Genomic DNA, 13,421 nt, shown 5'->3' with positions numbered 1-13,421 from the left:
TCTGGTGCTTAAGGTCCTCATCAGTCTAATTCTGGCTTTACCAACATCTCTGTAAAAAGATTCATGTGAAGTTACAGATGGTAACGGTTAACATGCTGAGGGAAGGAATTGTGTTGCATGTGATACAAAAAGAAAAAGAAGATTGAAAATATGAAGGAAAAAGAAAAGTGTCAGAAATACTATCATCAATTGCCTCTGCTGAAGTGCTGCAAGTGTGGCTTGTTTTTGCTAGAAAGACAAAAAAAGAGTTTTTGTTATCCCGGAGGTTGCACCTGAATTTCAGTTTCCATCTAGGCACTAAACATAGATAAACACATGCAACCTGAAACTGAACATCAGAGTTCAGTCTGTGGTAAAACAAATCCTTGATCCTAGGCACATGTGCATGGCATGGATTCATTGCTTTCTGATTACTTGAAAATTTGGAACCCAAAAGCATAAATTAAGGGTGCATCTGAAGTTACCTTCTGACATAGTTTTAAATTGTCTTGAAGAACAACTGAAGAGAGAAAAAAGCGATAAAGGTGCAATTAGATCAATGTATCACCCACTTTGAAACCTCTTATACCTCTCTGCTATTATTAATTAGAATCAAATATAAATGTTAAATATCCAATATAACGTAATATAATACAAGCCAGAGACAATTGTCATTCAACCAGCCAACTCTCAAACACTTCAGGCACCTATAAGAAAATGGGGAGCAGGTTATATCATTTGTCTTAAAAGCCTGTCTACCTTTCAGTTCTTGTTGTTCTTCACACTGCATTTGCAGCAGAGCCTGAAAATATTGCGTTATCTCTGCAGAAGCCAGCTGAGTATCTACAGCATCTATTTACTCGCAGTGGAGCTTACATAAGATGGAGACTACATATTCAAACGGCAGTGTTCTAAAATCAGTTTTCCAATCAATTTGATTTGTTATACATTTATATTCTTTTTCTTTCCCTTTCCAAGCTAGTATGATTTGGGGAATTCCTTTGTAACTAAGATCTTTCCTCTATCCTGGATGCTTTTGCAGCACTGGTTACCAGGAGAAATATCATTTCTTTGCTGTGTTGTTTTCCCAATAGCAATGAGATTTTCTACTTCTGTGCTATAGCAAAAAAAAAACCTGAACTCAAAACCACACTCTTATGAGCTTCTAGTTCATCCTTCATAGTTCATAGCTTCTAGTTCATAGCTTCATGCTGGAAAAATGGGCCATATTAGGAAATATGTGCCACCCACACTGCCAGAGGAAAGGGCCCTGAGGGCATCATCCTGGAGGTCTGGCACCCTGGCTCGCTGCCAACCTAGAGATAGCACAACTGAGGGCTGCCCTCCTTCCCTCTGGTGGCCTTGGATACAGGGCTGTGGTGACACTTCAGTGAGGGCTGACATCCCCCTTCCCGTGGGAGCTGCAGTTGGGCTGAGGCTCCAGTGCTTGGCCCCGCCTGAGCTGTGGCTACAGCTGTGTGACAGCCATGCCTGTCTCCCATCGACCTGGACCCGTTGAGCAACTTGCTGGCTAGACCTCAGACTTGCCTCATTGCTGTGGACTTACCTGCTGATCACAGGGCTGTGTCCGTCCCTGGTTACCATCACTGGATCCGACTTGCTAACTTAAGTTCCTGGCTTGACCTCAGACCTGTCCCATTGCCATGGATTTGTCTTGCAATCTGGACTCCAGGTTAACCCCAGCTGCCACCTCCTGGTGCACCTCCCTGCTCGCCTTGTTCAGGTCCTGTGTGATGGGGCCCTGGCCAGTGAGGTTCCTGCTCCATTCGTGCTATTATGGCACTCAGCTCCCTGTTCCATAGGGAGCAGCTGGCCCTCGCTGGCCCTTGACAGAAGAGTACTGTGGCACACACAAGAATACCAGAGCACTTCCACTGACCCAGACCCATGGTCTGTCTGGATCAGCACCTTGTCTCTTGCAGGGACTAGTTCTTTATTCCAAAATACACGCTGCCATTCAAGAATGAGATCCAGGTGGAAGTCAAAAGGGAAAACAGGCGACTCATCTTTATCAAAGGGGCTGAGTGAGGAGTTATAAATCAGCCAACCTCCATTTGTTATCTGGAAAGATAATGAAACAAGCTGTTCAGCAATCAGCGTGCAAACAACTAAATAACAATAAAGTGATGAGAAACAGGCAGTGTGCATTTGTCCAGAACAAATCATGTTAAAGTAACCTAATTTATTTCTTTGCTGAGATAACTGACTTCGTAGGTGCTGAAAGGAATAGATGAAACATATTTTGACTTCAGTAAGACTTTTAACATTGCCTTGGACACCAGCCTCATAAAGGCAAATAGGGCTCAGGTGGAATTAACATGGGAGTGGGGTGTGATTGAAAAGCAATTCCCAAACTGTAACAGTGGATATTTTCCTATCAATAGGAAAGTATATCAAATTAAGAGATCTGATCTGTCTACTAGGATTGATTACTTTAATTAGTGACTTAAACAGTGGAATTGACCTTTGACTTCAAATTTCTGCAAATAATACTGAGTTGGGCAGTACCACACCTTGTAGGCAAAAATTTGAACAAAGGTTTAGCATTGCTAAATCACAGAAAGAACCTCAAAACAGTGAGATGAAATTCAGTGAAGACAAGTACAAAGTATTACACTCTGAAAAAAAAAGAATTGATTTCTCAAATTCAAAATGAGGAAAAAATGTGTAGTCTTGGGTAGGATACCAAAACATACTATCACTCAGGGCAAGTGCTTTAAGAAATCCATAATTCTGCATTGGAAAGTGTGAACTATATAGAAAGCCACGTCTTTGACATGAGGAGACATGACTAGGGAGGCACAACACCCGGACACCAGAATGATCTCCAATTTGAAATATGCCCGGCACCAAATGACACAAAAAGTTATTTGCAGCTGCCAGAGCTACCTTGGTTTGCAGAACACCAGCCTTGTGCCATCTGTCATATTGCTCTGAGCAACCTGGTATGGCCCAGACATGCTTTTGCTTTGCCGTACCTCCTCCTGTTCCCTGAAGCTCCTCTTGTTTGGGAGAAGATGTAATCCCTGGTGTCAAGCCTCAGGCTGCCAGCCCTGCCAGAGGGACCTGTGGGTCTGCATTGGGCAGTGGGTGAGAAGGGAGCTGTAGGGTTCAGGAGCCCTGGGCTCTACGGCATGTGGGAGGGAAACCACAAGTCTCCCGTTGCCACCACTGCTTGAAAGTCCCCCAGGACAGGTCACACCATGTCCCAGTAAGAGGCAAGGCAGTCACAAGAGTTCAGAGGTGGCATTGCAGAGGTCTGGTCTGCACAGCATGATATGCCAGGCTGAAAGGCAAACTCTTTGTGTTGCAATGTCCATCTTCCAGCAGATCTCAAATGTTGGTTTTTCGCCCTTAATGCCACTTCTTGGGACTCCAACAAAAGGCAGGGTGACTTGAATGGCAGCCTGCTTCAAGGCGAACACAGAAATCGCTAACAATTGTTTTGTTTTTTTCACTTGGCAGAGATCACACAAAGGCCCGAAGATCAAAATGACGGCATAATGCACGCTGACATGTTTTGCTGAGCTTTGCAACTTTTCCTCCAAAGATGACAAGCAACCCCCAGGAAATCTCTCAGTCTTGAAAACAAAAAACACAACTTGGAAAGCTTCTGTGGCCAGAGTCACTGCAGTTGGAAACTACAGGCTGGCTTTATAAAACTGTGGCTCCTACAAGTTCATCCTTAGTCTGAAGAACATTTCTGATTGCTTTCTAGTAACACTCTATCTTCTCTGAATTAGAAGTGTCTCCCTTCACCATGGGATCTGACATATATCCCAGGTGTGTTTTCAACAGCAGAACATAGAAAGGGTAAGCTGTGAGAGAAAGACCCCTGGCCCTTTCCCAGCCAAACAGTATCGCTCTCATCTTGCTGAAAAGGTTAAGAGTATCACAGTATTGTTTGTAGCAGTTTCATGAAGGACTCAAAGAATGTAAGATGCACCAAGCTGTTCTTGAAGTAACAAAATGACGTTTTTGCTGCAGCCTTTCACACCTTTGGCCTGAACTAAAAGACGAGGGCTTTTATCCCAAAATCACGAGCAGCCAAAGATAAAGGTTGGGGAAGGCCCGATGCAGGATATGTTGCAAGTGCAAGCTGCTGCTCCAGCAAGCCGTCAGGGAGTGGGGCGAGGACTCTGCTGACTCGGTGAGCTGGGGGTGTTGAAGCCCTGCAGATGCTGTCCCCATGTGCCTGATGAAGCTGGCGTGCCCCTAAACTCACAGCACAGCTTCCCAAGGCGAAAAGCTGACAACCGTCTGCCAGAGGTTGTCAGAGAAGACAACCGTTTGCCGAGGCCAGCTCAGGATTTGGGGCTGGGCACAGGGAGGAGACCCTCCTCCCCGGGGCCGGCCGGTGGGCCGGCCTCTCTTTCCTTCCCCTTCCCTCCGAGCCAGCGGAGGGTCCTTCCCCGGGGAAAGTTGGTCGGCTCTCCCCAGTCGAGGGGCGGGGGTGTCCAGGACTGCCTCCCCGCCTCCCCCGGCGCCTGTGCGTGTCGTCGAGCTATTTATTTAAATTGCAAATAAAGCGCCTCAGCGCCCTCCCTGCCGGGTAGAGACGGTCCGGGTGCCGCACCGGGCGGGCGTGAGGCAGCCCCGCGGGGCCGGGAGCGGCAGGGACGAGCTCATGGCCGGAGGGGCAGCCCCGGTCCCCGGGGCTCTGCTCTGCGCCCTGCTCTGGGTGGTGGCGGGGGACGGCCCCGGGGGTAGCCCCGCACCCGGCACCTTCGGCCGCGTCTACCGGGGAGCTGTGAACATCAGCGCGGAGCGGGTCTACGCCTTCGCCTACAGCAGCGAGCCCGGGCAGGTAGGAGCGTCCCCCGGAACGCTGGTTTCCCTGCAGCGGGGAAACGCACCGTGCCCCCATCACCCTCCTTCCCTCCGCCGGTGTGGCCGGGGAGGGAACGGGGGGGACACCGGCGCCAATGTGGCTGGGGATGGAAGGGGGGGACGACATCGGCACCGCTGCGGCCCCGACGCTGTGCGGAAGCGGGCCGGGCTCTCCCTCCGCCCCCGCGGTCCTGCCCGCATCCTCTTGCCGCTGTAGGGGCCGGGAGCCGCGGTGCACCTGCGGGCTTCCCTCGCCCTCCCATGGGCTTCCCCGGCACGGCCGGGGCACCCTGGGGCTGCGAGGCGAGAGGGTGGTGGTGTCCCCGAGGGTGCGGGGTGGGCAGGAGGTTTGGTGTCCTCCTGCCCCGGACGGGGGGTTTGCCATGCAGCGCTTTTAGTGGCAAAATGGGTTTAAAGTTTAGAAGGGAATTATGAGAGTAATAGTAGTACCTAAAAAAATAAAAAAATTAAAAAAAAAAAAAGGAGGGGGTGGGGGGTGTTACACTTAATGAGCCTTTTTAAATACCGTTTTTCACACTTGAGCACTTCACTAGGATCAGGGTGCCCCTGGGAGCCCGGGAGGTGAGACAGGGCAGCACAGGTGAGGTGTGATATGAGGAGGCTGCGGGGCAGCACTGCTTAAACCCATGGCTGTTTGTGATGGGGAAGGAAGCCTGTCATTTATGTATGCCTAAGCTATTGCTGGTTTTCCCCCTCTCCCATTTTAATGTCGTGTTTATCTCAATAGCTAAGTGGTACCTTGGAAACTCTGCCCCCGTTGTTTGGATTGGGCGTTAATTGCTGGATAAGATGTTCTATGTACCAAAAGATGGTGAACCCGGCAAATGCACCTTCCCACCTGTCCTTGGTTGTGCAGGACAAGAAAAAATGGAAGACACTGTGGGTTTGTTTTTTTTTTTTCCACACTATATTTCTAATGCTTCAATGTGAAGGGAGTTGGTAGAGACCATGATAAAAAGATGGGGGGAAGTAGGGGGAGGTGGTGTTAACCATCTCTTGCTTTGCTTTACTCTGACATTGCAAAAGATCCAGACCTTTAAAGACTTGTCTTTCTTCTCTTATGTGTGTTACTACGTAAGAAAATGCACCTGGTATTTATGGGGCAGGAGTTGTGTGTCAGGGCTATGATGCAACTGAGCCCAGCATTACTTAACTGTTGGGTGTTACCAGTGAACCCAGGAGGCCAAAAGGACACTTTGGGCATGAGGTTCCTTGTAGAAGCTGGTGGTGAAGAAGTTAGGCTTCTTCAGGTATTATAGGTATTATGATGAGGGTCTGTTGGCAGATCAGATGTTGTCTGGGGCTTGTTAGCAGAGACAGCATGCATACTGACTTCAGTTAGAATGAATCTAGTTCCTTCAATTTAACGTGCTCTTTGAAGATGTGTGTTTTGCCAGACACCTTCCACAAAGAAGTTTTCTTTCCTGGAGAACTAGGGTGATAGCAGAGTGGCAGGAGGCAGGGAGGGATTACACGACTGCTTGGTGGTCTTTGCAGGTATTTAAGTGCATCTTCTGCTTGATGGTTACTTTTGGACACTAGGCCATTCCCATGGCAGTGAAGAGCCACTGGATCCAGGCTACTGCTGCATTTAACTGGAAACTTTAGTGGACTAATCTCCATGTTCCTGTATGCTGGAGTCTGAAATCTCTGCAGAGGTACTGAGCTGGTCAAGATGATATCTAAGGTGGGAAACTTCAGGTTTGAGGCTTAATATTTGTTTAATGCAGGACTCTCCAAGCACTGCCATGAATGTGCTTAGAGGGCCATGCAACCAGCTTCTGCTATGAAAACTAATTTGGAAAAGAAAACCCGCTTAAAGATGGACTGTCCTAAGAGGCTTTCTGGCAAGGGATGCCCAGAACAAGCTCTGAGGATAGAGAAGGTCCTAGAGAAGAGAAGGCTCCAGGGAGACCTTACTATGGCCTTTCAATATATAAAGGGGGCTTATAAGAAAGATGAAGAGAGGCTTTTTACAACACTTTGTAATGACAGGACAAGGGGCAACAGTTTTAAACTGAAAGAGGGTAGATTTTGGTTGGACATAAGGAAGAAATTTTTTACAATGAGGGTGGTGAAACATTGGAACAAGTTGCCCAGAAAAATCTGTGGATGTCCCATCATTGGGACTGTTCAGAGTCAGCTCGGATGGGGTTTTGAGCAACCTGGTGTTGTGAAGATGTCCCTCTGCCTGTGGCAGTGTTTGGACTAGATGATCATTAAAGGTCCCTTCCAACTCAAACCATTCTTTGATTCCTCACTGAGAAGGCCTGCAGATGCTATTCCTGAGCTGAACCAGCAGAAGCCTGCAAGAAGGTGTCTAATTGGGGTAATCGGCTGTGGGTGTGTGAAGTCCTTTCCCCAGCTGCAGTCCTGAACTGATGAAGGCCAAACACAGCTGGGTTTCCTCTTGCCAGCCTGGTCAGAGACAGAGGTTGATCTGTTCTGGTGGTCTTGCATCTCCCTGTTGATGAGGATTGCTGAAGGTTTAGAAGCTTGGTAGTAGAAATCTTGGCTTTAATCTGAGTGGGCAGGTTTTTCTTGGGCAAGAGCTGTGAAGATACTTAGGGGAATGCTGTCCTCTGGGTCTTAGATCTTCTGAAGGAACGCAAGTCCTGCAAAAACTCAGTGTATTAATTGTTGCTTTTCACTGCAGTCTTTAGCCTCGAACTCGGCAAGTGGAGCATCAGCCTGTGTTTGCCAGTTGCCTGCCACTTGTGAGCTCTCTGGTCTTCCTGGTCTTTTCAGTCTCCTCCTGTCTCTGTGCTCATGGCAGGTCAGCCAGAAGCCTCTGATACCTTGAGGCAGATACCACATGGACCATTAACCTTAGTTACAAGAAATTTAATTGAATAAAAAGAGCATTTTCTATGTGGAAGGACTGTGGTGTGTGAGTTTAATTGCTTTCTCTCTGAAGCAAAGTCAGGTCTCAAGTGGCCTGGCTCTGAAACAGGGATTTGTTTTCTCGATGCTGCACATTCTGCTGCTTTTCCCTCTCTGCTGCCCTCCCTCAAGAGGGCAGCCTACAAAGCAAGGGACAACTTGAAGCCAAGGGCAAGGCATGAGATCTGACTTGTGACCCATCAGCCCTCTGTAAATGCTGTGGTTGCTTATGTGCTGTGGCTGCCAGAGCACATCTGAAAATGCAGCTGAATAGAGCAATGCTTGAATGATGGATGAGAGAAAGGAGGGAACATGACCTGTTACTCCCGTTTGGTGCTTTAGAGACTTAGCACTTCCTGGAGAGTGTTGCACTTGCCTGATCTTGGAGGATGTTCTTCATCCATGTAATCTTTCTTACTCCCTGGGATATAGGTATGCATGCACAAGGGAAGGGGAAAAGAAAGTCCCATGAGATTGCACATACGCTGATGTGTATACAAGATGAAGGAAGTACAACTCAGGGCTCTGGAGTAGAGCTGCTTTGAGACAGGCAAGTCACTTCTGTGCAGCTCCTGGGTGTGTAAAATGACAATAAGGGTACTTATATGCTGACCAAGTCACCTAGCTGAAACTCTTAAGCACGTGTATGTCGCCAGGTCTCTTCTCTGCCTGTTCGTGGAGGGAGAAAACACCTTCTATGTGCTGTGTGGAAATACTTCACCTTGTTTCTTGAGGCAGGAGATCTGTCAGCCCATTTGGTACTTATCAGCTAGGATTTAGGCCTTAATTCCTGAGGTGGAGCTGTAAAAGTAAAACTGTGCTGAGGAGGAGCACAGCCACCTCTGCTGCAAGGGGAGTCTAGAGTTGGCCTGTGAACAGAGGGATGTGTCAAACTCCTTCCTCATGGTGGAAAGTCTTCATTTGTTATGGGGTCATCTTATTGCTTTTCTAGTTTCCTTTTCCTCTCCCTAGCTGCTCTTTGAAACTTTCCTCTCTGTGCAGCTGTTTAATGTTTAACTGTGAGTGTAAAAAATACAGTATTAAAAACAGCTGTTATGCCTGTTTTATGTACCTATGCTCTAATAGTGTGCTTCTGCCTTTGCTGTTAGAAGTCTGGTGACCAATTAGTTGAGCAAACAGGATTATCTAATTTTAGGATTGTTTAACCTGGAGACATACAGGATAGGGGAAAAAAATGAGCACACTCATGAGCATCTCCAGTTCCACATATTCAGCATGGCCCTGCTTGGGAGGGAGAAAGGAAGGAGAACTAGTTTGCTGGAGCTGCCTGTGCAGTGTATTCCTACCCAGAAAACCGAAAAAGAGTTGCAAAATATTTCTGCTGGATTTACTGCTGACTGGAGAAGGCTTTATGTGACAAGTGGGAGAACCTGCTTAGTTCAATGATTGCAACAATACAAGGGCTTCCAAAAAGAAGAGGTGTGTGGGGGGAGTACTGAGGGAATTCAGAGTGAATGACTCTTTTTCACAACTCTAATCTCTGGCAGTTGCTAATGGTTAATTTGCTAAACACAAAACTGCCACAAATATTGTGCTTGTGGGTATTTCCTGTGCAAAGTCCTGAGTGGTGCAGGAATGTCTCATGAAGAAGATGATAGTTGGAGACAACAAAAGTTCTTCTTCCTCATCAGAGCTTGGGCCAGCTGAATGTTTGATTTGGAAGATACATGGACTGTCTTTAGAAAACCAAGTCTCTCTCACAAGAACAAGGTTTCAACTATCCATTTGTAGGCAAAGCTGGTGCAATCCAGACACAGCTCTTGGACATTCATGCAGTGCATTGTGGTTATGATGAGCCCAAAGGCTGAGCAGTGGGCGCACCTATACGATGAGCTCAAAAGCTGAGCAGTGGGCTGCACTCTATTTTAGGAGAAAGAGTGGGTGATATTTTCCTCCTCCTCCCTTGCCAGGACTAGTAACAGAGCCCCAATCTCAGTTCCCATATGGCCCAGCCTTACTGTAAGCTGTGATTGGCGGTAGATTGAGCTGTGGCTTCTCTTGAGCAGTTGTGCCATGTGATGATGTGTAGCCCTGAAGTGACTGTTTCCTATGTGGACTCTATCTGAGGGGTGATGAGTAAAAAAAATTACCTTCAGTGAATGAGTGAGAGAGGCTGTGTGCCACCATAGAGGCTTGCTAACATCATTACCCTTTCTGCTTTCATGAATGCAGTTGGGAAAATGTTGACTGACCTAAGGGAAGAGAAAAATCAACACTAGCAAGAAGTTGTCTTCCGATGCCTTAAACTTTGTGACCCTCTAGGAGAGACCAAGTGCCTTTTCCAGCTCAAAGAGTGTGATGCATTTGGGTTCCTCTGTCCCCTAGTGAATGGGTCTCTTAGGTGCTGATGGCACTTGCATTGCTCTAGGCAAGGAGCCATAGCTGGAATTCACCCATACAATCCCTCTGGGATTGTGTGATGAGTCACTTCCTCAGACTAAAGCCATCTGTCTAGCTGGAGGGAAACTCCTTGTTCTGTTACACAGGTCAACCTGGTTTAATAAGTGACAGTGATCAAATCTGTGTTTACTGTTCTGTGCTGCCTCACATGTGCATGTAGGTCCCACTCCAGCAGCACACATGTCTATTATAACAACTCTAGCAGCAACTCTTACTTCTTGGCTAATTTGGGGCTTCATGTGTAGAAGTCCTCAGGCTAGAACTTAACTACTCAAGTATTCCCTTGCTCTCCTGTAAGTCTTCTCCGTAATGTTAGTCTTGGCTCCAGCCTGAGTTTCAGCCCACAGCTACACCATGCATGCAGTAAACCTTTAGCCTCCTGTTTGGAGACAGCCGAACCTGAGCTATAGTGAGGGGAATGGGTTAGTTTCTCTCTTTCCTTAATGCTGAGTAGAAACCGACCCTATTAGCCACAAAGATGCAAGTAAAAACCAAATAAATTGAGGAGACTACAAATGTTTGAACAAGAAGATCTCCTAAGGTCAGTAGAGCTCCTGTTATTGCAGGATCTCCAGGGCCTGAACACTGTTGCTTTTTGGTTGCTGGCTGTAGTCTGTTCATTGCAGGATACTGGAAGGGCCTCAGTACACTATTTTTGGAGCCTAATATTAAATTCCTTACACGGCAGAAATGTAGGCACAATGTCAAATCAAGAAAAATCAAAGCAAGTAGTAGTATATTATATCTAAAGCCCATCAAGGTTCAACATAATACCTTTGAAATAACTTTTGTATATATAATTTATCTTTTTTAAAGAAAAAAAACCAAACATAACCCCAGGAGATGACAGCGTAGGCAGTGTAGAGCACACAGCACTTAGTATGCTCTTGCTGCTTCTCAGTGGGGTCCCTTGGCCATTCCTCACCCTGCCTAGAGTCATGCCAAAAGCTCTTGCTTACAGGAGAAAGCAAAAGTAAACTGAGAGAAATGATACGGGGATCTGCTGAAAACACAAGCTTGACTGTTCTTCTCTGCAGCAGAAAATACGGTTGTGAAGGCTTTGGCTCTGACAAAAATGGGATGTCTCAACTGAAAGAATGGTTTGATATGTGGCGTTGCTTTGAGCTGGCAGTGGGATCGTGTGTCCACCTGAGATACCTTCAAACTTAAATTAATCTTTGGTTTTCTGTGATTTTTGTTCTTTGTGGATTTCCCTCTCTAGAGGGGCAAAAGAGAGTACATCTTGAAGGAGGCTATCAGTTTGCAGACTTTGGAAAAAAAAAAGCCTGAGAGGTCTGCTCTGGTTTCTTGCAGGGTGGCCCGCAGACCTTCAGATGGTGACTTCAGTGCTGGCACGAATTTTATTTTTATTTCTAATGTGTAAGCTAATGCTGTCAAGCCTGATAACTGGTCATTGAAGAAAAAAAAAGCATCTCCTTTGAATTTGGATGTAATTCTAAATCTTAAAATGACTCTCTTCTCGTTGGGCTGTCCTGTTTAAAATCAAAACTGGTCAGGTTTTGTTGTTCCCCCTGTCACCCTTCCCCATGGCCCAAGATGTTTAGGTTAAAAAAGAAAGAAATGTTCTGAATAAGAGTAACTTTGTCAAAATGTCTTTCCTCAGTTTGAAATCTTTCCAAAAACAGCACAGCAATTTATAATACAAATATTTACATTGTAAGTAGAGGCTTTAATGTCCTTAAATAACTTGTGCAAAAGTTATTGGGTAGGAAGGTATGCTTTTCCTATACAGGCCTCATCTACTATTTCAGGGGATATTTAGGGAATGAAAGTGCAGTCTATAAAAGCTGTATTGCAAGGGTGTGCCATCTGCTCTGTTTGAGAATATATTTTAGTATGTTGCATAAGCAAACGTTATTTTCTGCTGTGTATACTTAGAGGAACACAGAGGATTTCAGAAACAGACTTCCTTACATTCTTTATGCTGATGTTGTTCTTTGGGCATAGAAATAGCTACTTCAGTGTGGTTTAAAACAGATGAACAACGCTTTTTTAAAAAAAAAAAAAAGATAATAAGAAAACATGTGGGACATGCAATTCAATCCACATCTGAAGTGTCACTGAGGTGAAGAACTTCAGAGCCAATAAAGATCCAGGTATTTGTGTTGTGACAGTAATCCCTGGAGTTAATGCTGTGTGCTTGGGTCGGCAGCAAATTTGGAAAGGTTATAAACACTCTTGTTTCACGGGTTGCCCTAGCCCAGAGTTCCAGCTGCTGTGGGCTCGGAAGATGCTATTTGAGTAGTTTGTTCCTTAACTGGCTGTTCAAAAAAATTATTTCTTTGCTTGCTTTTAATGTCTTCCTGAAGTCTGAGGGTGGTCCGAAACAGGTACCCGTTTCATCCAGCATGGCAACTCCTAGTTTTCCTTTTTGGCTGTCCTGGAAACTCCCTAGTGACATTTGTTAGAGGACAAAATTTCAAAAAAGGAAAAAGATAAATATTAGCATGCTTTGTATTCATTTTCCATTTATGCTGCACAGATACTGTTGCAAACAAGTGAACTCATGGGAATGACCACGGCAGACTTTTAAGTCCACACAGCATATTTGCACAGAGTGGAACTTTTAAATGAAAAATATTAATCCTGAAACAATTACGGTAATGTGACTGAGGCTGTGCTTGACATACCCAGAGTCTGTCACTTAGTTATGCTGCTTTGGATATTTAATACTCCTGGCAGAAATGCTGGAAGAAAACTGTGGGCCAAGGTTATTTGACAGATTGCTTTTGGCAGTTAAGAATTATTGACATTGGGGCACAAATTCAGACAGAGAAAGAGCTCAGAGGAGAATTCCCCTTCAGCCTGCTTTTTTTGTTGTCTGACAGGAGTGGTACTCATATCTTATAAGAGGGGAGGAAAGAGGTTCTGTAATGCCCGTCACTGTCTTGTAACTATTTTCCTTTAGCATCTTAGCTTCCCCCTATTGCATTGTCAATGCGAAGAGCAGCTGAGTTTCACGCTGACAGGTACATGCTTTATTCACTGTCTCAGTTGCTTCAGCCCATCTAGCGGAATCCTACTTCACGTAATTTCAGGGTTTATATAAAAAGGAAGTACACCTTTCTTGTGCAACAGCAGACAGCAGCAATTCAGTGGCTTTTGTAGACGTATCCTGTGCTGAGACCTTCCATTGTAACTAGCAGCCTGTGTGTTTGCTTGCTGGATATGTTCCCCTGCCCACTGGCTTGGCTTAGTGCCTTGTCAGGCCCACGACCAAGTGCTGTTGCAATGTGGACCAATAA

The 13,421-nt window shown here is 45.9% G+C and overlaps 1 protein-coding gene across 1 annotated transcript in view; it reads left to right on the top strand.

Annotated features, from left to right (window-relative positions):
* The first annotated feature begins 4,627 nt into the window (after positions 1–4,627).
* The window catches only part of SIDT1 (SID1 transmembrane family member 1), a 48,233-nt gene continuing 39,439 nt past the window's right edge, over positions 4,628–13,421 (top strand). The window contains exon 1 of the mRNA XM_074164798.1: positions 4,628–4,807. Coding sequence (XP_074020899.1) covers positions 4,628–4,807 — 180 coding nt within the window. The remainder of the gene's footprint in view (positions 4,808–13,421) is intronic.

This window comes from Numenius arquata, chromosome 1 (genome assembly GCF_964106895.1).
Source record: "Numenius arquata chromosome 1, bNumArq3.hap1.1, whole genome shotgun sequence".
Classification (NCBI taxonomy): Eukaryota; Metazoa; Chordata; class Aves; order Charadriiformes; family Scolopacidae; genus Numenius; species Numenius arquata.
Note: the sequence above shows the minus strand (reverse complement) of the source record. Positions and strands in the feature narration are given on the sequence as shown.